The sequence below is a fragment of the Rhinolophus hipposideros genome, assembly GCF_964194185.1.
Source record: "Rhinolophus hipposideros genome assembly, chromosome: 10".
Lineage (NCBI taxonomy): Eukaryota > Metazoa > Chordata > Mammalia > Chiroptera > Rhinolophidae > Rhinolophus > Rhinolophus hipposideros.
Window position 1 is genome coordinate 47,696,728 of NC_138056.1, and position 20,463 is coordinate 47,717,190.

Here is a 20,463-nt window from a genome sequence, read left to right on the forward strand (position 1 = left end):
ATATTCTATACATATTAGCTATTATTATTATTATTATTTAAAATTCAAGACTAATTATCCATTGGAATGGAAAGAGAAAAATAAAAGAGGAAATAGTATTTATTGACCAGAATTGTGTTGGATGTTTTACATATATTATCTCATTTAATCAGTTATCATTCCTTGAGGTGTAGGTATTAGCGTGTTTCTCCAAAAATAAGACCTAACCGGAAAATAATCACTAGCATGATTTTTCAGGATGCTCTTTTATAAAATAAGCCCTAATGTGCCTTTTGGAGCAAAAATTAATTTACGACCGGGTCTTATTTTCGGGGAAATACGGTAGGGTTTATTTTATATTATGAGCATCCTGAAAAATCATGGTAGGGCTTATTTTCCAGGTTAGGTCTTATTTTTGGGGAAACACTGTTTTATTCCTATTTATTTCTTATAATTTAAAAAATATATACAATTAATACAGACCTATAAAAATTCAAACAATACAGAATTACACAGACTTACAAGTCCCCTTTAAGACCTTTTTAGTTCGATTCTTCTTGTCAGAAGTAACTAGTGTTAACAGTTTGGCAGATATTTTTCAAGACTGTTTTTGTGTTTATGTATTTATATAAATAATATTGTTTTATCTTCAGTTTGTACATAATTGGGATCATCCTATATGTATTTTAATTAAATGTATTGCCCTTTGACTTTTTTTACTTAATATCTTGGAGCTCTTTCTACACAAATGCATATAGATCCACTTCATTTTTAAATCTTCCTGCATAATGTTCTGTGCTGTAAATTAACACATCATTTTCACTTTACAAATGAGGAAACTGGGGCCGAGATGTAGAGAAAGTTGCCCTAGGTCATGCCACTACATATTAGCAAACCTGAGATTCGGCTAACTCCAGAACTCATGCTGTTTCCACTAAATTAGTGCTTCTTTACCTTCTCTGAGTCTCAGACTTCTTTGAGAAGGTGATGAAATCCTCCTCAGGAAAAAAGACACATTTCGAAAACTTCTTTGCACAAAATTTTATGAAGGACAGGGATCCCCAGGCCCATCTGTGGGCTGTCTCCTGCCCAGACAGAGACGTTGCACCAAACATGCACAACACTGATGGATTTGCTCTCCACTTGGCCAGTTAGTTTCTCTGTTCTGTGATCATAGTGCCCTTGACCCAGCCAGCCACTTTTAAAATACATATCATGGATATGTCTTCTCTTTGTCTTTGGAGTCATTAAAGCTTCTCGGACTCCCTTGTACTAGTGGGGGTGAATGACCAGACTCTATCTTTTTGAAATGGAAGAATCCCAGGTTTCCTTTGAGCTGTGAACTCTTGTGTTCCAGGTAGCCACATGGGAGAAGCAGATGTACACATGCTGTCGAGATGGTCTCGTGCGACGCTATCAACTTTCTGACCTCTGATTCCTTGGAAAGAGGTGTCCCAGTTAATGAAAAAGACTGCCCCTGATCAACAGTGAGCAGAAACATCATCGATCCTTTCCAGGGACCATGTCTTGGGCACCCTGTGCAAGTCACAGGAAGTCCGCTACATTGGCCATGTGGAACTGCCATTCCATGACGAGACTGACTTTGAACTGAGTAAGAAGCTCACATGTACTCACGGCATCTGCCCAACTTCTCCTTGTATAAACGCACCCCAGCAACACAGGTTAGGGATTGCTCGTAGTTTGATCTCAAACCAATTGTGTTAAATGTTTACAAAGACCAGAGGACTAAAACCTGTTCTCTGAAGGAAATAAAGAATGTTTGGAAGAGACTAAATTTGAAAAAGTTTGTTAAATACTCTTACTCCAGCAAAAAGTCAGTCAACCTGTTGAAACTCCTTTCTCAGCACTTCTGTTGGCCTGGCCATAGAGGACTGCTTGACAGCAGCAGTAAATATCCCATGAGCAGCAACCTGGGAAAGATTTTCATACAGGTAGGGTAACCGACCGTCCCAGTTTTCCTCAGACTGAGGGCTTTTCTGCTGCATGGGACTTTCAGTCCCGGGCGAAGTGACATGGTCGGTCGGCCTGTATACAGATGATGAAGTTGATTCCTATCTTTGTCAAGGCAGTGGCTGTTACAGTGTGGCCCCTGGAACAGCTGCATCACTGTCACCAGGGGACTTGTTAGGAATTCTTGGGCCCCACCTCAGACCTAAATCAGAAATTCTCCGAGTGGGGCCCACAATCGGTATTTTAACCAGCCTTCCAGGTGATGATGGTATATGCTAAAGATTGAGATGTAGAGAAAGAGATGGTAAAGAGCACTTTAGTCGTAGGTGGAAGCCAGGGCTCAGGATGACCGGCCTGGTGTGTGGAGAGGAGGCTGGAGAGATTGGCAGGGCCTGAGCAGTGAAGGGGCTGCATGCCAGGTAAGGAGCTTGAGCTTCACTTGGGTGGCAGTGGGGAACCATGGAGTTTTTAAGTAAGAGTATGACATGGTCACCTCTTTTTGTCTCTTAAACATAAAAACAAAACCATAATGTATGTATTCCATGGTTTATTTTCACTTAGTATCTGAGTTCTTTCCATCTCAGTACATTTAGACCTTCCTTGTTCTTTTCAAAAATTTCCAGAGCATGAATACCACATTATTTACATTTTAGAGATTAGAGAAAAGGGTTCCTGAAGCATGCAACACTTGAGCTGGGCCATGTAGGCTGAGATCTGGATTTATTTAAGGGAAGAAGGTAATTCCTAGCTGGGGTAATAATATGGTTCACAGAGTTCTTAAAGGTATATACTCATGTAATCTCTGTTACTACGCTGGGACGTATAGGTGGTGAGACTCAAGGTGAGGTGATTTGCTGAGGGTTGTAGAGAGCAGGGACTTGAACGTCAAATCCCATTGTTTTTTCTACCTATTGTTTACTCCCCTAAACAAAATTGTGAAAATAAAGTAGTGTAATTCACTGAGTATCTATTGGGTATCTACTCTGTCCTAGGTACTATACTTCTATATTTAACCCTCACAACATTGTTGAAGAAGGAAATGAAATTATTCCTGTGTTACAGATAAGGAAACTGAGGCTCAAGAAATTCAGTACCAGCGCCTTGATTTGGACTTTGCTCAGTCTGTCTCCAAGGCCTGTGCTCCTTCCACTACACCATGTGGCCGTGAGACCTCTGGGACTAGAGCAGTTTCATTTAAGGAGTGATTTGTGATAGGGTCAGGTGACCCAAAAGGACATATTCCAGAGCTCAGAAACATTGACTACTAGGATGTCTGGTGGGTAACTCTAAGTCAGATTAAGAAAACAGGATGAGGGAGGATGTGACCGAGTTCATCTCATGGCAGCTGTGTTTCCAGGTCTCAGCCTTCTCCGTTGTCATTACATTTGGGGCTCATGCTCCTTTTCATAGGTCTCCTGGTTGTGATGGATGCAGTGACCCTTGACAGCTGCTGTGAAATCCAGACCCAAACAGAAGGAGCAGAGGCTAGCTCTCAGGTACCCTTTTAAACCCTTGTCTACTGTGAATGGAATAATCCCGTCTGCAGCAGACAAAGCCTGTTTTTCCTTTGGTTTGAGGAGTGCATTCTGGGTAAGGAAGGGTGGACAACCCCCATCCGCAGCAGCACAGGCCCTGTGAGCTCTGTACTAGAACTTGTTTCTTGGTTTTCAGATGCCCCCCTGTGGCTTCTGATGAGAAGTGCCTCTGTTTCTCTAGCTGGCAGTGGCATCAGCTACTGAGCTCAGTCTTCACAATACCCTTGCAAAATAAAGGTTTCTTTTTTTTTTTTTGAACAAGTGTCTGTAGATATATTTCATATTTTTTTCTAATTTTTCTTTTGAAATAATTTCAAACTTGCAGAAAAGTTGCACGACTGGTACAAAGGAATCCAATGTATCCCTACCCAGATCTCCTCCCTGTTAACTTTTCATTACGTTTACTTTATCATTCTCTCTCTTTCTCTTTCTCTCTCTCTCTCTCTCTCTCTCTCTCTCTCTCTCTCTCTCTCTCTCTCACACACACACACACACACACACACACACTGCTGGCCTTGAGGTGGAGGAGAACTTCCCACTCTAAGGGTGGGCCGCTCTTCCCGCTCTAAGGGTGGGAGAAACCCACAAACACTACCTCAGCAGGCGATCCAAGTCAGCATCACCAGTGACAAGGCTGATTGGTAGTATGTACCTTTGATTTGATGTGATAAGATGTCACTTTACCTCTGTGGTCTTCCTTCTAAAACCCTACAGCCCCCAGTCTAATCATGAAAGAATTATCAAACAAATCCTAATTGAGAGACATTCTCCAAAATAACTAATAACTCCTTAAATTGTCAAAGTCATCAAAAACAAGTTAAGTTTGAGAAGCATTTGTAGCTAAGATGAGCCCAAGGAAACAAGACAACTACATGGAATGTGATGTCCTGGAGAGGATCTTGAAACAGCAAAAAGATGTTAGTTTAAAAACTAGGAAATCTGAATAAAGAATGGACTTCTGTTATAAATGATGGATCAATATTGGTTATTATTTGTGATAAATGTACCATACTCATGGAAGATATTAATAATGAGGGAAACTGGGTGTGGGGTGTTTGGGAACTCTGTACTATTTTCACAACTTGTCCGAAAATCTAAAACTTTTCTAAAATAAATATTTTTTAAACAGCAAAATGCATTTGTTCTGAAAACTTTTAATTAACACTAATTGCTACTCTCCTGAAAAAAAAAAAAAAAACTCTCTGGTTTTTGAGTTGAGTGACCTGTATCAGGGCCACAGAATCAGCCCCAGTTCTCCCAATCCTTTCATTCACTGTTCTATAAGGCAGAGCTGAGAAAGCGGTTTGGTTAGGCAAGTAGGACTACAACTCCCAGAGTGCCCCTGTGCAGTTGTCCGGAGCAACCAAGGAATGCAGACTAACAGCTCTACTGCCAGGCAGCCATGGGTCAGGATTATTACTCTATACTCCAGATCACTCGTAATTCAGAGGATGCCCAGATCAAGAAGGCGTAAGTTGGGGCAAGAGCAAGGCTTTAGGGGTGTGCTGGGGTAGGTCCCACCCTCATCTCTTCCAAACAGCTTTTCTGCACAGTTTAGGACAGGCAAGGTAAACCTTTTTCATTCTCTTGCCTCTTGCACACCTACATCTTGGCTTTGGGCTGGGTCAGCGTTCCCAATCTGTCATCCTTTACCCTATCTCCTCTCCTGAGTGCCTTAGCAATGAAATGGGGACAAAGGAGACATTTGAACTTATTCTGAGTATTATGGAGAACCAACGGGTTGCAAATAGAAGAGTGATCTAGCCAGATGGATGTGTTACAATTTTAAAAAAAATTTTTTTTTTGCCATCACGTTGGGTTTTGGCATTGAATAAACTGTGTCAAGTCTTAGGAACTTTGTGGTTTATTTCTAAGAAAGTCCAGGACAAGAGTCAGCACATTTTTCTGAAAAAAAAAATTTTTTTTGATGAATATTTATTGAACTACCATATGGGTTAGGTGCAGTTATAGCAGCTGGAGATATAATCATGACTTAGAGATGCAACTTAATGTTGTTGGTGAATACAGGTGCTGAATAAGTCATAAGTGTGATGAGTGCTACAAAAGGGGAAGTACAGGGTGCTGTGGAAGTTTCTATTGGAAGGAAGAGAGACCCCTTCAGAGGTTGTCCTGCTAATCAAGGCAAAAGAAGGGTCATGAAGTAGGGCAGTGGGCTGGCGAGAGGGGAAAGAATGGACTTGGCAATTAATTGGATCATTGGAAGGTAAAGGGAGGAATGTAGGTTAATTCAATCAGTTAAGGTTGGGTAGTGATAATAGTTTATTGAATTGTGAAGATGCTATTCTGAGAACCTTTTATCATTATTTCATTTAATCCTCACAACCCTGAGAGGTAGGTGCCAAGGTCACCTGCCTAGTAAACACCAGAGCCAGTATTCAGACACCATGCCCCCTATGGTTGCCTACCATGGGCCATCTCCTGCAGGGGAGCTACATGGGGTAAGTGGAGAGAGTCTACAGCATCTTTGGAGAAACAAGTCATTGAACTCATGAAACAATTAGAGAACAATTTAGGAGAGTGTTTGATGTTACCTACTCTTTAGGTCATTTCATTGGCCAGTGGGACCCATCTAGAGAAAAGTCGCAAAGAGGGAGAGCAGTTGGAATGCAGAAAGATAAGCCCAGGGAGAAAGTTGCCCCTCCATCCCAAAGCCAGACAACTCAGTTCCCCCACCATATGTCCCTGCCACCTCTCCAGCTGCTGCCCCAGCGCTGGAGCTCAGAGCCAGTGATTCTGTCGGTGTTACTGGGTATTACAGTGGTAAGAGCAAAGGACATTATATAAAAATTCTGGAGGGCGATCCAAGTGGCAGAGTAGATGTCATGCAGGGAGTCTTGCAGGTCTCTGGTCCTGCTTCCCACATAAGAACGCAGGATATGGTGAGGCCAAAAAGGAACACCCACGGAGCCACAAATGGGGGAGTCATACCACTATATTCTCACCGGCGGCATCCACCTTTCTGCAATCTGCTCTTGCTAGCTCAGCCACCATCTTCTTGCTAGCCCCCCATTTTCTGCTAGCGTAGTCACAGCAGTTATATTAGTGGCCAATGGCTCACTGGTTACAGCTGATGGCCATCCAATCACAGTTGATGGCCATTTACTACCTGAGCCAGCACCTTTCTATGTGAGGCCGAGAGCCTGGAAACTGCTTTCTTGGGCTCTGTCCCCACAGTAGATAAAACACTGTGCCTGCTTCCTTCCATTAACAAATTAAAATTACAACTAAATTATAGAAAAATCAACCTGGAGAACCATTTGCAGTCTGGCTGAACAGAAGTTTTATATCTAAGGATATAAAGAAGAAACCACTCCAAAACTGGTAGGAGGGGCGGAGACGCAGAACTGGCTAACTCCAAACCTCCAAGTGGCAGTTGAGCACTGGGAGGGATATCTTGGCCACAGAGGAGCCCAGAGGAGCAAGGGACCCCAGTCTCACACGGGCCTCCCCAGTCCAGAATACTGGTCCTGGAAAGAGGAGCCCCACAACATTTGCCTGTAGATAAAAAAACAGTGGGGATTCTGACCAGCTGTGTGGGATGGAAGGTGGTAGGAAACCAAGACGTCCTCTTAAAGGGCCCACGCACAGACTCTCACTCCCAGGCACTCACCTTGGGCTCCAATGGAGTGATGGTAACTCGGGGGGTGTCGGAGACATATGGGGGGGTCATACTGAGTTGTGTGGCTTTAGGACAAGAGTTGGAGGACTGTCAGCATTTTCTCTGTGAGAGGTCCTTCTCCCGGGCAGCCAGCTGGCTGGCGCATCTTTCCTATGTTGAGCCCTCCCCCTACGCTTACGACCAAATCTAAATCTGATTGGTCTGGTGAGCTCCGAAGCTCCGCCCTGCTGACTCAATGGGACCCCATCCACCCAACACGCTCAGTGCCAGATGCTTTCTCTAAAAGCAGCCAGCCCTGTCCACATGCACTCTTTCTTGGAAAATTATCCAAGTCTGACAGACCCCAGGCGGGTGGTGACTGGCCTTGGTGTGCTGTGAGACTTTTGTTGAGTAGCTTCAGGCTCAGCACTGGCACCAAACTAGATTTACATTAACCTGGAAACCATAACTCTTCCCACTCTAGGGTCTCCCTGAGATTCTGCCTCACCCAACTTGCATAACGTGCGAGGTTTTATCAGTGGCTGAACATCTACGGAGCTGGCAGGTGGCAGCAGGGCTCAGGGTGTCCTGGCATTTTGCAGAGCTACCCCAGGCCCAGTACTGGTAGTAGACACCCTTGGTTTGCAGTGTGGCCTCTTCTATGTGCCTCCAGGGTTAGCATGGGCGGCAAACAACAACAGATCACTTTGTGGCTCTTACCAGGTAGTCCCTGGCTGGTCACAGGCAGTAGGTGACCTGGGCCTGCACCTGAGCCCCTTGCAAGAGGGTCCAGAACCAACATACTTGGAGGTTGGCTTCAGACACATTAGAGCATTTACAACCAAGATTACCCAGCAAGGTTATCATTTAAAACTGAAGGACAGATAAAAAGCTTCCCAGACAAGAAAAGGCTAAAGGAGTTAATCATCACCAAGCCAGTATCACAAGAAGTGTTAAAGGGACTTCTTTAAGATGGGAAAAAAAAAATCGAAATTAAATTTATTATTTATTTATAATAAATATTAAATTTATTAAATAAATTTATTGTTCATTTATAAATAATAAAATGGCAATAGCTACATATCTATCAACAATTTCTTTCAATGTAAATGGATTAAATACTCCACTCAAAAGACATAGGAGGGCTGAAGGATAAGAAAACAAAACCCTTACATATGCTGCCTACAAGAAACTCACTTCAGATTAAAAGACACACACAGACTGAAAGTAAAGGGAGGTTGTGATAACTGTCTTCAAGACTCTCAAGGAAGACAGAGCAGATTCTCTCCGTAAGGGCCAAGCCAGGACCCTCATGGATGGAGACAGTCACAGGACAGCAGACCCAGCTCAGTAAGAGGAAGTGTTGTCTAAAAGTCAGAGTGGTCCTACAGTGAGATGGGCTTCCTTGTGAGACAGTTCCCATCATTCATTTACTCACTGCTGCTCAGTGCTAGGCACCGGAGACACAGAGAACTGGACAACTCAAGGATCTCACAGGCTAGTGAGAGAGACAGACCAGTCCCTAAACAAGTGGAGGTCTGCATGCTAAATGCTGGGATCAAAGGCACGGGGGAAGGAGAAGGGGAGTCTAATCTACAATGGGGGCTGCAGTCAGGGAAGGCGTCCTGGAGGAGTAGACCCTTGAGCTGAACTTTGAAGGATGAATAAAAATTTGCCAGGAGGAGATGGGAGGGGCTGAAGAGGGGTGAGTGTTAAAAGTAAAGCAGTAGAATGTCAAAGGCATGAGCAATACAGTGTGGGGCATTTGGGCAGGAGAGGTCAAGGGAAAAGAGCTCTGAGCTAGGAGACCAGACAGAGAAGCAGGGGCTTGAATCTTAGAGACATTTGGATTTTATGCTGAAGGACTTTAGGCAGGAGAATGACTTGGTCAGGAAGCATTTTAGAAGCAACAAAAAAGAATTTAACAAGAAAGATCAATCCAGCAGCAGCACACAAAATGGGCTGGAGAGGGGAAAACTGGAAACAGGAAGAACTGATTCTACAATAGTTGTAGGAATGAAGAGGCAGGAACTTTAGTTAGAAGGAAAAACTGATATGCCTTGGTGACGATGGGATGGGGATGGAAGGGACGAAGGAGAACTTGAGTCAATTAAATACTCAGCTTTCTGCTGCAGTGCCTGGACAAATGGGAAAGAAATTAGGAAATGAAAATGTGTTTACGTTCGGGCTGATTGAGTCTGTGGGGCCCATGGGACATTGGAGAGGAGATACCAGGGGAGGGCTGCAGAGTGGTCTGGAGAATATCTCAGCCAGGTCAATGGGGAGTTAGTTCTCAAGCAGAGGTTGCGAGTTGGAGGAGTCCTGTGTCCTGCAGGCTTGGGCCAGCACTAATAGGCATTGGCTGGGAACAGGTTGGGGACAGGCGGGGGAGGATTAGCCTCAGCACACATGCCCAGCTGCTGGGGCTGTCAGCCAACTATGCTCCCTACACTGGGTTCTCTTCAGGGGAATGTGCATGCTGGCCACCTGATTTATCGCTGGGAACATCAAAGCTCTGAGAGGCCAATAGACAGCAGAGCCAGCTCTGAACCATGGTCTGCACTCAGGAACACGACAGCTGCTGTGACTTGTGTTACGTTAACCCTCCCTCCTCTAGGTACCGGAAACTTGCTCTTAAGAACCACCCGTTGAAGTCCACCGAGCCATCCTCAGCGGAGATATTCAAGCAAGTAGCCGAGGCCTATGACGTGCTCAGCGACCGTGAGTGAGGGGGGCTGAGCCTGGAGGAGTGACACCAGGACAGTTCCTCTGTGCACATTTCTTCATTAAGATCATTCCTTAAGTCTCTGAGTATTGGGCTTTCTGAGGGGCCCCAACATAGCGTAAGCAGAATTGAAACAAACTGAGAAAGAAAAGGGAATGAAGAACTGCCTTTCTCAGTAAACATAAGCTAAGGTGGAACACATGGCATGGAGAGCGCATGGATCAGGCCGATGTCCTCACCCAGGCTTGTCAAGGCAGGACATGGGGCAGGTCTCCCCACACCCCCTATGCCACCCGTCCCCTGCAGGCATGGAAAGAGCTCAGTGTTTTCTGCCAAGGGAAGAAGGCTAAGGCTGAGACCCAGATTATTCTTGCCAGATTTACCAAGTAGCTAAATTTCCATTTCCCCCGAGGACAGCATGCATATAAAGGGGCAGAGAGAGGCCAGTAATTAGGAAATCTGTCTCCTGCGGAAACCAGAAAAATGAGAAAAGTGATTCTCCACCCCTGCCTGGGGCAGTGCCCATGTGGGTTTCCCTAAGGGCTTGTTCTAGAGACTGTAAATCAGGAACACTGTGCAGGAGAAGGCCAGATCACTAAGGTTTTTTCCATCTCCAAGTTTTCAGGACTTTAGAATCCAGGATTTAAAAGCTCTAGAATTTGGAAGCTCTAGAATTCTTAGATTCTACCATTTCAAGGTTCTACGATTCTATCTACCCCAGATAAGACAGCAGCTATGGTGACTGGGTTCAGCTAAATCCCAGGAGAGCCTGACCGTTAGCCTCTGTTCCTGCTCCAATCCCCACCCGTCCCCAAGCAAGGCTCAGTTTTCCCCATCTCTTCTCTGGGGTATAGGGCCATAGCTGGGTCCACCCACAATTAAACCTTTAACTTCTAGGGTCTCCTTCCAAAGACTGCCAGACAGCACACACTTTAGAAATAAGGCTGTTTTTGCCCCAGGCTCTTCCCCATATCCTTCTTCCCAGCCTTCCAGCTATCTTAGCTCTCAAGGCTCAACCCCTCCTCAAGGTGACGTATATTCACAGCTGTGAAGAGAGCCATCTATGACAAGTTTGGAGAGGAGGGTCTGAAGGGCGGGATTCCTCTGGAGTTTGGATCCCAGACCCCATGGACGACTGGTTATGTCTTTCACGGCAACCCTGAAAAGGTTTTCCATGAATTTTTTGGAGGAGACAACCCCTTTGAAGGTAAGAGGTCTTACCTACCCCCTTTCTTTAGTTGGAAAGGATGTAGTTGTAAAGATGCTTTTCTTTGAGTGTTTTTTTCCCCATATATATATAGTATATATATTACATGATAAAAAATAATAATTTATTAAAGAAATAAATTCCAGCCCTCCATTCCTTCTCCAAAAGAAGCCACTCACTGTTAACATTTTATGTATTATTCCAAAAATAGTCTGTACATTTATGAGCATATATTTATTTTTACATAAGCCTTTCATTTCATTAAGGAAATGGGACCACATTGTACATGCTGATTTTTTTTACTTATTATATATTTTATATACAGATCTACTTTATTCATTCTAATAGCTGCATAAGATTTCATTGTACAGGTATGTGTTAGTTAGATGAGTACATGCATGGATGGGTGGATGATCCCAGGTCCCGAAAAGACTGACAAAGAGTTAATTTCTGAGGCTCAGAATCATCTTAAGGACAATTAACCTTTTAGACCTGTCTTCCTGGCTCCAGTTTTGCAACTCAACAGAGGTTAGATTTTCACTGCCTGGCTCCCCCAGCCCCTTCTTCCTGGCTATACTACAGCCTTTCTACATTTCCAAAGTTCTTCCTCTTTTCCATGATACGATGATAAGTGGGCTATAGCCCACTGCCCCTCTACCCTAGAGACCCCTCCCACTGTGCATTGCCTTCACCTGTCTGCCTGAGGAAGCTGAGCTTATAAACTCCCTGTGAGACTGGGGAAAGCAAGGGACTTGGATTCAGAGGGTCTGTTTCAAATTCATGCACTGCCACGTGTGAGCTGTGTGATCCTGGGCAAATCTCTTCACCTCTCTAAAACCTCAGCTTCCTCACTGCTAAATGGCTGTAATACTCCATTGCTCACAGCTGATTATCAAATGAGATAATGTTTATGAAAAGGACTTTGCAGTCAGAAAAATGCCATAGAGTGGACTTGTCTCTCCCAGGGACGGGTGCATGGAAAAGAGGCAGCTCAGAGGAGCCAAATCAGAGGGTACAGGGGCATTGCTCATTAGAGAAGGTCAAGTTCAGGGCTGAGGATCCCTTAGGCAGTGGCCAGGAGCTACAGTACAACTGAGGTCTCTCAATTACCCATCACATCTTCGGGGACATTGCCTGATGCCACCGTGCCCTTCTCAGCTCAAGGTCATTGCACCATCTAGCCTATGAAGTTCATTCCGGCACTAACTATGAGAGGCAAAGAACAGAAAATTTTATGATGATAATGACTCCTGATTCTACATTTTACAAAGGGCTTCGTATCTAGTAGCAATAGATTTGCCCTGCGTTCAGATTCCACCTTTACTCTTTACTAGCTGAAGAGGGACTGTTATGTTCGGCCTCCGAGCCAATGAGATAATAATATAATGAGCTGAAAACAGCACCTGACACATAGTAAACTCTCAGCAAGCTTTAGCTCTTCTTTTGCATCACCATGTTAGCTAATCCTAATGGTGGAAGGCAGGTTGGGCATTATTACTCCATCTCACAAATGGAGAAACTGAGGCCCAAAGGATTTCACAGCACATGGAGGGACAGGGGTTCTCTGCACTGGAACGGAAGCGCAGGGCAGCAGGTGGGCTTATGAGTGTAGAGCTGAGCAGGGGCAAAAGACATTAAGGAAAACGGAGTTGGGGATATGCTGGTGACCTCTCAAATTTGTTAGGGACCAAGCCTGCCCCTCCCCCATCTCAGCTGCTGACTTTACAGAAACTTGAGTCTGGGGTCTCTGGTGGTCTTGGGCTGGTCTGGACAGTGAGGGGGAGTGGAGCCTGGGGAAGGGTAGGGAGGACTGGCTTGCTACGACCCTCCGTTCCAAAAGGGAACAGCTTGAGTCAATTTGGGCACTACCAGGTGCTGCCACAAGAGGGCACTCCTCTCTGGGGGCAGCCAGAGTTGAGGTGGTACTTCCCCAAGTAGTGGAGGAAGGAAGTCAGGAAAGTGGGGAGGATGTTCAAAATGGGGGATGAAGCAATGGGGAGTGGCAAGGGATGATAATCATTGGCTCTGCAATTGAGGATAGCTTCTTGGCCTGACTAAACAGTCTGTGTCTTCCAGGTGGGAATGGGATCTGGATATTACCGTGTTTCCCCAAACATAAGACTTACCCCGAACATAAGTCCCAGTCAAGATCGGCAGCCAGAGGGACGCATTTAGTACATTATAACGATATTCCAGATGACATGACTATATTTGAATAAATGACGATTGTTGTACATGAAAAAATAAGACATCCCCTGAAAATACACCCTAATGTGTCTTTTGGAGCAAAAATTAGTATAAGACCTGGTCTTATTTTTGGGGAAACATGGTATGCTTGGAGACTGAAGGTGCAGGGGTGGGGTAGGGAGTGTCTATCAATCCAAGTCTCTAGACACAATTTCTTAGTCCTCTCCTCTCTCAACCTCCTGCAGAGTTTTTTGATGCAAAAGGAAATGAGGTGGATTTGAACTTTGGGGGGCTCCGGGGCCGAGGGGTCAGGAAACAGGACCCCCCAATTGAACGAGACCTCTACCTGTCCCTGGAGGACTTATTTTTTGGCTGCACCAAGAAAATCAAAATCTCCCGCAGGGTAAGTTCTTGGCCTGCTCTTCCCAGGAGCAACTACCTATCCCCTCCCACCCCGTCAGTCACCCCTCCCTGACTTTAACTGGAGACAGGTATGATCTCTGATGGCATCATGCCATCTTAGATTTGGACACCTAGGATTGCAGAATTTTAGAATCTGACGTTTGGAAGTGGCAATTGGGGATATTAGCCTGGGTCTTTCCTAGAGCAGGAATTTCCTCTGCAAAATTTCTAACTGGGACAGGATCTTTCTCTTCTTCTCAGTTAGGCACATCCCTAATTCTCCTGTGAATTCTGCCCTCTGGGCATTCCCAGACCATACCCCCAGGATTTCATCAAGTGTATGCCCCATGAGTCAGAAGGAGCAGGGTGGCAATGGAGGAACGGCTGGGAGACAGTCTCTGAGGGGACTGCTTGAGGAAGACCCTCAGTCCCATGGCCCAGCACCGTGCTAGCACATGAACAGGACTCCCCAAAGCTTTGCCCAGCAGAGGAAATGCCAACTGTGGTCATGCTTTCCACAGATGGCACCCATCTGGGCATGTGATTGAGGAATGAATGGATAACATAATAGGGGAATGCTTCAGGTGAGGCTTAGATGGGTTGACCTCCATATCTTTGTCCCTTCTGGATTAAGAGACCAGCCAGAGACTCAGGACCTGGGCTTCTGGGGTGGGAGACAGGAACCAAGTATGTGTTCACTGTGCGTCGGTCAGTGGCCAGGGCCATGTGATTTCTAGGGCTGGAGTTGTGGGCTTGGTATGCTGAGGGTGACTACGCAACTCAGGCCCTAGCCTCACGACATACCTGGCCATCCTGGAATCTCTACGTTCTTGGTTCTGGCCGAATGGGGTGGGAGTGGGGATGACTCAGGGAAGGTTCTCTCCATTGCTAGAGGACTGAACCTGAGGAGAGATCCCTCAGTGCTTCTTTCATGCCGGGAAATCCTGAGCAAGCCTCCTCCACCTCCTGCCATCCCACTACAGGTGATGAATGAGGACGGTTACTCCTCTACCATCAAGGACAAGATCCTCACAATTGATGTGAGGCCTGGTTGGAGGCAGGGCACACGGATCACCTTTGAGAAGGAAGGGGACCAGGTGAGAAGAATGGAAGCTGAAGGTCAGTCCTAGGGTCAGTTACCTGGGCTCAGGTGGTGAGAAGACTGAGGGAGAAGGAGGCAGTGCTTTTTCCTGCACCTGTGAGCCCTGGTCTGGCAGGGAGACCAGTCTGCAGTAGGTAAGATGATCCCTAGTGTTCCTTCCAAGGGATAGAGCCTCACAAAGGCTCTGTGAGTGGGGAGCCCAGGGCTTCTCCCCATTTCACAGAGTGGGAAACTGAGGCCCAGAGAGGGGGGGCCTTGCCTAAGGCAAGCCCACACAGCTGACGGGAACCCAGTCCTAACTCTACTGCTTGATTTTCTTTAGAGTTTCTCTGAATAAGGTCCAACTACAGGAGCTATTCAGAAACCAAGTATTAACAATTTTAAATATTTAAATAAAAATATAAATTATCGTCCAAAGCAGTGATCATGTGTTTGGAGCCAAGAGAGATTAATTTCTCTGCCAACATTTCTTGGCTGCTTTCTCACTTACACATTTACTTCCCAAAAACCCCTTCAAGATCCAGCTCCAGTGTGGCCCTCTAGGAGGTTTCCCTGATCTTCCCACCTGGGTCCGCGCCTCTCTCTGAGGATTCACTGCACATCTATTTACCTTTTGACTGGGAGCTCTGTCATGCAGGGGACCCTGCTCGCTGCGCCATTTGTCGTGCGGGGTGTCCGGTGGGGCGGCCTGCAGGGTCTCAGCTCCCGCTCCCCACATAAGAACGCAGGACATGGTGAGGCCAAAAAGGAACACCCATGGAGCCATAAGTAGGGGAGTCAAACCAATATATTCTCGCTGGCGGCTGGGCTGGAGACACAGGAAGCAGGATCTACATAATCTGCCTAACAGCAGTCCGTGCTTGCCAGCCACCGTCTTCTTGCTAGCCCCCAATCTTTCTGCTAGCGTAGCCACAGCCGTTATATTAGTGGCCAATGGCCTACGGGTTACAGCTGACGGCCAACTAGCCACAGCTGATGGCCATCTGATCACAGTTGATGGCCATTTACTACCCGAGCCAGCACCTTTCTATGTGAGGCCGAGAGCCTGGAAACTGCTTTTTGGGGCTTTGTCCCCACAAGCTCCTTAGAGGTGGGGGCCTGTCTGATTCCCGTGTCCCCAGGACCCAGGACAGACCTCAGCAGATTTGTGGTGACTTAATGAAGTTTGGTGACTTTGTAGAACACCGGCTCAGTGTGCTACCCACCATCTAAGGAAGCCTCAGCCCCCTTCCAGCTGAGTCCATCCATTTGGGCATGCTCGGTAGCGGAGGAGCGGGTTGGGGCACCCAGGAATAATCTGTGTAGTCTTCTCAGAGGAGAGGCTAAGGAGCCAGACTGAAAAGGCCCTTCCAGAAAACCTGGTGTGATCTCCTCATTGTTCAGATGAAGACACGGAGACCAGGGGAGGCAGGAACTTGAGCAAGGTCACACAGCCAATTAGTCCTTGTCACCCCTTGGTCTGCTCTGCACAGGGCCCCAACATCATCCCAGCTGACATCATCTTCATCGTAAAGGAGAAGCTCCACCCTCACTTCCGCAGGGAGAACGACAACCTCTTTTTTGTGAAATCCATCCCCTTGGGTAAGGTGAGTGGCTAAAGTGGAGGAGCAGGGAGTGGGCAGATCGGAGACCCCCCTGCCCATGGGAGGCCCCAAGGCAAGCAGGACCTCACTCCCCACTCGCCCCAGTGAAGGCGCAGGCCTTCAGGATGTGAGTGCCGTGCAGACTCTTTGTGGCTGTCTTCACGCCTGAGCGTGAGTGGCCCCTCCACGTGCTCACAATCCAAGCAAGAAACTGAGCGCCCGTCTCTTCCCCCACCCCACCTACGGTCACTAAATCCTGTCAGTCTCTCTCCACTTTGTCCCCTCTGTTCATCTGGGTCTGTACAGCGGTCCTGGGGGGCTCTCCTGCCTCCCTGCTCATCTCCTCCAAGCTCTCGCCCACAGGGCTTTCCATACACACATCTGCCCAGGCCACACTCCTGTGTAAACGTCTTCCAGGCCCCCTGCCATCTGGCCTCTGCTGATGTCATCTCCTGCCCTCCAGCTGCTGTGCCACGTGGGCTCCTGCCCATCAGGTGCATTTTCACCCCTTTGTTCTCATTTGCACTAGGCCCTCTGCCGAGAGCGCTGTCTACCTGCCTTGTCTAACGGGCAAGCTCCTGCCCACCCTGTCAGGCCTCCACTGCTGCCAGCACTGTGCAGCCCTCCTGCCCCACCCAGGATGGTCTGAGCCCTCTCCTGGGCGCCTGCCCACCCCTTTAGTTCCCTCTGTCATAACACATATCACCATCAGTCCTTCCTACCAGACTGAACTCCTTGAGGGCAGGTAAGTGCCTGGCTCACTCACCTGTTAGTCCGTGAACGTCCTTTTGTCTCCTTGAGGCCCAGCTCAGACTGAGCACTGAAGAGGATCATAAGGTACCTTCTAAACAGAATGGCCGCAGGGACCTTCCCCACTCCCACTTTTGGCCTTGATGTCTCCTAGGCTCTGACCTGCTGCACCGTGGAGGTGAGGACCCTGGATGATCGTCTGCTCAACATCCCCATTAATGACATCATTCAGTGAGTCCACCTGCTTGGGTACCAATAGGCAGAACGGCTGGCCTGGGCCTTAGAAGGTAGTACCAGTCAGGCTGGCCCATTACAGTCGTTCAGGTTGCACCCAGCACCCGTGAAACCCAGCCCCGACTCTGCCTGAGCTGTGGACTGCATTCACCTGGCAAATGGAGTTCAATTCTCTAAGTTGCACGAAGCCACTGTAGAGGCTAGAGGCCCCCAGCGCTGGGCAATTCTTGTTGCCTTCCTCTCCCATCCTCCAAAACCTCTCATTAGAGTTCGGAGTTTGTTCCACTAAGCCCTTTTCAAGAAAAGCCCAATGCATGGGAAGCTTTGCTCAGCAGCCCAGCACTCCCCACCTTCAACCCAGGGGCTGCTCGCTTTCCTTCCTTCCTTGCCCTGATTCCCATACCTAAAAGGAGGTTTCTGGAGTTTTCCACCAGACTCGTGTAAAAAGGATTTCAGGGAGCAAGCTGTCTGGAACAAACCAGCCTCCTCTCTCCTCTCATCCAGTTCTGGCTGAAAAAAGCCATCCCACAGTGGAAGCTGTGGCCACTGCTGTGTGGCTGGGGTGACGTGGGATCTGTTGAGGTGCTGCTCCGGGGGAGCCCTCTAAGCTCCCTTCTTTTTCCTCCCATCTCAGTCCCAAGTACTTCAAGAAGGTGCCAAGTGAGGGGATGCCGTTGCCTGAGGACCCCACCAAGAAGGGGGACCTCTTCATCTTCTTTGACATCCAGTTCCCTACCCGCCTCACCCCCCAGAAGAAGCAGATCCTGCGCCAGGCACTGCTGACTTAACTGGTGGACCCTGGGCAGGAGCGGGAGGGGAGGCTGGCTGGGCTTTGCCTGCTCCTCCCACCACAGCCTCAGGGCGTTCAGGGGAGCCAGCTCACCGCAGACATGACAGGAGGATGGGATGGCTTGGGACTTCTAAACTGACACAATAAAGATTTATTTCCTATCCTCCAGCTACACCTAGAAGCATGTGGGAAGGGAGAGGAGCTTCATATAGCTCTTGTGGAGCAGGGAAACCAAGGACCTGGGTCCCTGTCCTGACTTCGAGGGCATGGCCAGGTCCCTGAGGTTTCAGAGCCCGTGTTCCCACCTTAACAGTGTGGGGCAGGGCTGTGTAGCCTGCGGGTTCCCAGCTCTGCCCATTTCTCATGACACGTGATCATGTCCTCGTGATGAAGGGGCAGTCTCTACAGTGTGACGTGGCCACATTATACTCAGGAAAACTGAAATACAGAGACCGCTTGTCTCAGGACAGACAAGGCTCAGTGGCAAAGCTGTCATCAGAACCTTGAAGGCCATTTCCCAGACTCGCCCTGCTGAGAGGCAGCACAAAGGACGTAGTGATGAGAACGGCTTTCACCTTGTCTGTCTCAAACTCCCTCGTCTGTGTAGAGGGTCCTGTGCCACCCCTAGGCAGTGTGGCCTGGGAAGCACACCGGGTTCTGCTCCCAGCCCTGCCGCTGACCCCTTGGATGTTACTGCCCGTCTTGTCAGGAAAGCAGAGCTCCTAGCCCCTCAGGCTGCTTGTGAGGACTGGGTCATTGGTGTGCGAGTGCTTGGTGAATCCAGATTTCAGGTTACAGCATTGCTGCCTCTGGCCTGTGGGAGTCCAGCCTCCAGGCCCAATTGGGCCTGTGTGGACCACACCTGTCAGTTAAGCGTGGTATGCTCCTCTGTGCCAACAGACTCCTCAGAAAGTCTGGCTTTGGACTAGGATAGGTCCAACCTTACAATAGGTGGCCACTTTTGTTGACTTCAGAGGTGCCAGAAAAGGCCATTATCCATATTGCTTGGATTCCACCAAAGCACCAGATTAGCAGTTTTTCTTCAGGGGGACTCACCAGCACTAGTCAGCCATTTTTAACCCATCAGGGAGAAAGCAGCAGCAGCCTGATGTACAACCTGAACCCAGGATCTAGGGGGGCATCTCTGCAGTCATTAAAAAGCATGGCTTTGGAGTCAGATACCTCAGGTGTGCTACTTATGAGCTGTGCCCTCAGGCAAATCCCTTCACCTCTGAACCCGAGTTGTAGATTACAACCCCTCTGGCAGGCCTGTGCAAACTGGATGAGGAATGAAGCTGATGGGCCCCGGGGCAAGACCTAGGTGGAGACCAATGGTGGTGGCTACTGTTCCAAGCAGCAACTGGATGGGGGTGTGGGGACTGCACTGTGAAACTAGCACTCAGTCTCCTATAGGCAGCAGAACCTGCTCCTAACCTCTTCCTCGTGGTGAGACTCTAAAGACCTTTATGAAATCTCCATTTCCGTAGTGCTCTTCAGTGCTACCTTGAGTCCGTGAAAGCCGGGCTTATCATATGCACATTTTAAAGGCATTAAGGACAGAGGACCAGTCACTAAGATTTACTGGTATGGTGTCCAGTGGTTCCTACCACCTTCCAACTCACTGTTCCACAATAATGCTCAGAACCACCAAGCCTGGTAGACCCGTGTCCATCCCAGTGTCTGGGACACAACGTGGGCGAATGTACCAGCTGACACGCCGTGGGTGACAAATTTCCCCCGTTTCCTCTGGTGCAAAATAGTAAATAGCCTGCCTTACCGGATTAATGTGGAATTAAGGCACATTGACTGGGTCCTCCATTTACGCTGACTCCCTGCAGCCCAGCAGAGAACAGCCTGGCTGAGCTGCCTGCCACTTTCACCCTGGCTTGACTCATGGCACCTTGGGGACTGAGATCTCAGCTCCATTTGTCAGAAGCCGGCCCTTTCCTTCTCCAGGAACATGTCTAATATCCTGACTCCTTGCCCAACCACCGAGAGGCCTAACCTCCAGCTCTGCCCAGTCAGGAAGCAGCAGCAGCGTCAGCTGCTTTAGGCTGTGGGGACAGGGAAGTTGTGTGCTCTGGCTCCACAGCTGCCCAACGGGATTCCCGCAGGAGCCCAGCATGGTCCCTGGGGGAAGAGTCCGCGTCCCAGATCAAGTTGCGGACATCCTGTGTCCTTGCCTGTACAACCCGTCTTAGTCCTCGGCTTCTTCAGACATCTATAAAACGGGCCTGGATGGCTTAATTCTAAGGTCCCAGCCCTGCACTGGACACCTTGGGAGTCTGGGACCTCAGAGTTCCTGACCCCTTGAAACAGAAGTAGCCCTGCCCACCTGCTTTCCTGCCTCTGAGGACAGGTGGTAAGAGGGACAGGGAG

General features: G+C 47.9%; 2 protein-coding genes across 10 annotated transcripts in view; both read left to right on the forward strand.

Annotated features, from left to right (window-relative positions):
* The window catches only part of PAAF1 (proteasomal ATPase associated factor 1), a 36,458-nt gene extending 31,793 nt beyond the window's left edge, over nt 1-4,665 (forward strand). For 4 of the 9 annotated variants that reach the window (XM_081064990.1, XM_081064992.1, XM_081064991.1 and 1 more), the window contains one exon: nt 1,337-2,915. In XM_081064990.1, coding sequence (XP_080921116.1) covers nt 1,337-1,414 — 78 coding nt within the window. In that variant the 3' untranslated portion in view covers nt 1,415-2,915. Of the gene's footprint in view, nt 1-1,336; nt 2,916-3,360 lie in introns of those variants that run through there. The other 5 variants (XR_013994355.1, XR_013994357.1, XR_013994359.1 and 2 more) reach the window with 3 other exon arrangements.
* Nucleotides 4,666-4,870: 205 nt separating this feature from the next.
* DNAJB13 (DnaJ heat shock protein family (Hsp40) member B13) lies at nt 4,871-19,263 on the forward strand. The gene is made up of 8 exons (XM_081064994.1): nt 4,871-4,955; nt 9,722-9,825; nt 10,875-11,036; nt 13,469-13,626; nt 14,609-14,722; nt 16,200-16,313; nt 17,215-17,291; nt 17,929-19,263. The coding sequence occupies exons 1-8, from the start codon at nt 4,888-4,890 to the stop codon at nt 18,080-18,082; spliced, it is 951 nt and encodes a 316-aa protein (XP_080921120.1). The 5' UTR covers nt 4,871-4,887; the 3' UTR covers nt 18,083-19,263.
* The last annotated feature ends 1,200 nt before the right edge of the window (nt 19,264-20,463 follow it).

Bases quoted from the DNA above. Each gene is read 5' to 3' on its own strand.
- DNAJB13 (XM_081064994.1), top strand. From the start codon at position 4,888: ATGGGTCAGGATTATTACTCTATACTCCAGATCACTCGTAATTCAGAG. The intron at 9,826-10,874 runs GTGAGTGAGGGG...GTATATTCACAG, and splicing joins CTATGACGTGCTCAGCGACC to CTGTGAAGAGAGCCATCTAT. The intron at 13,627-14,608 runs GTAAGTTCTTGG...ATCCCACTACAG, and splicing joins AAATCAAAATCTCCCGCAGG to GTGATGAATGAGGACGGTTA.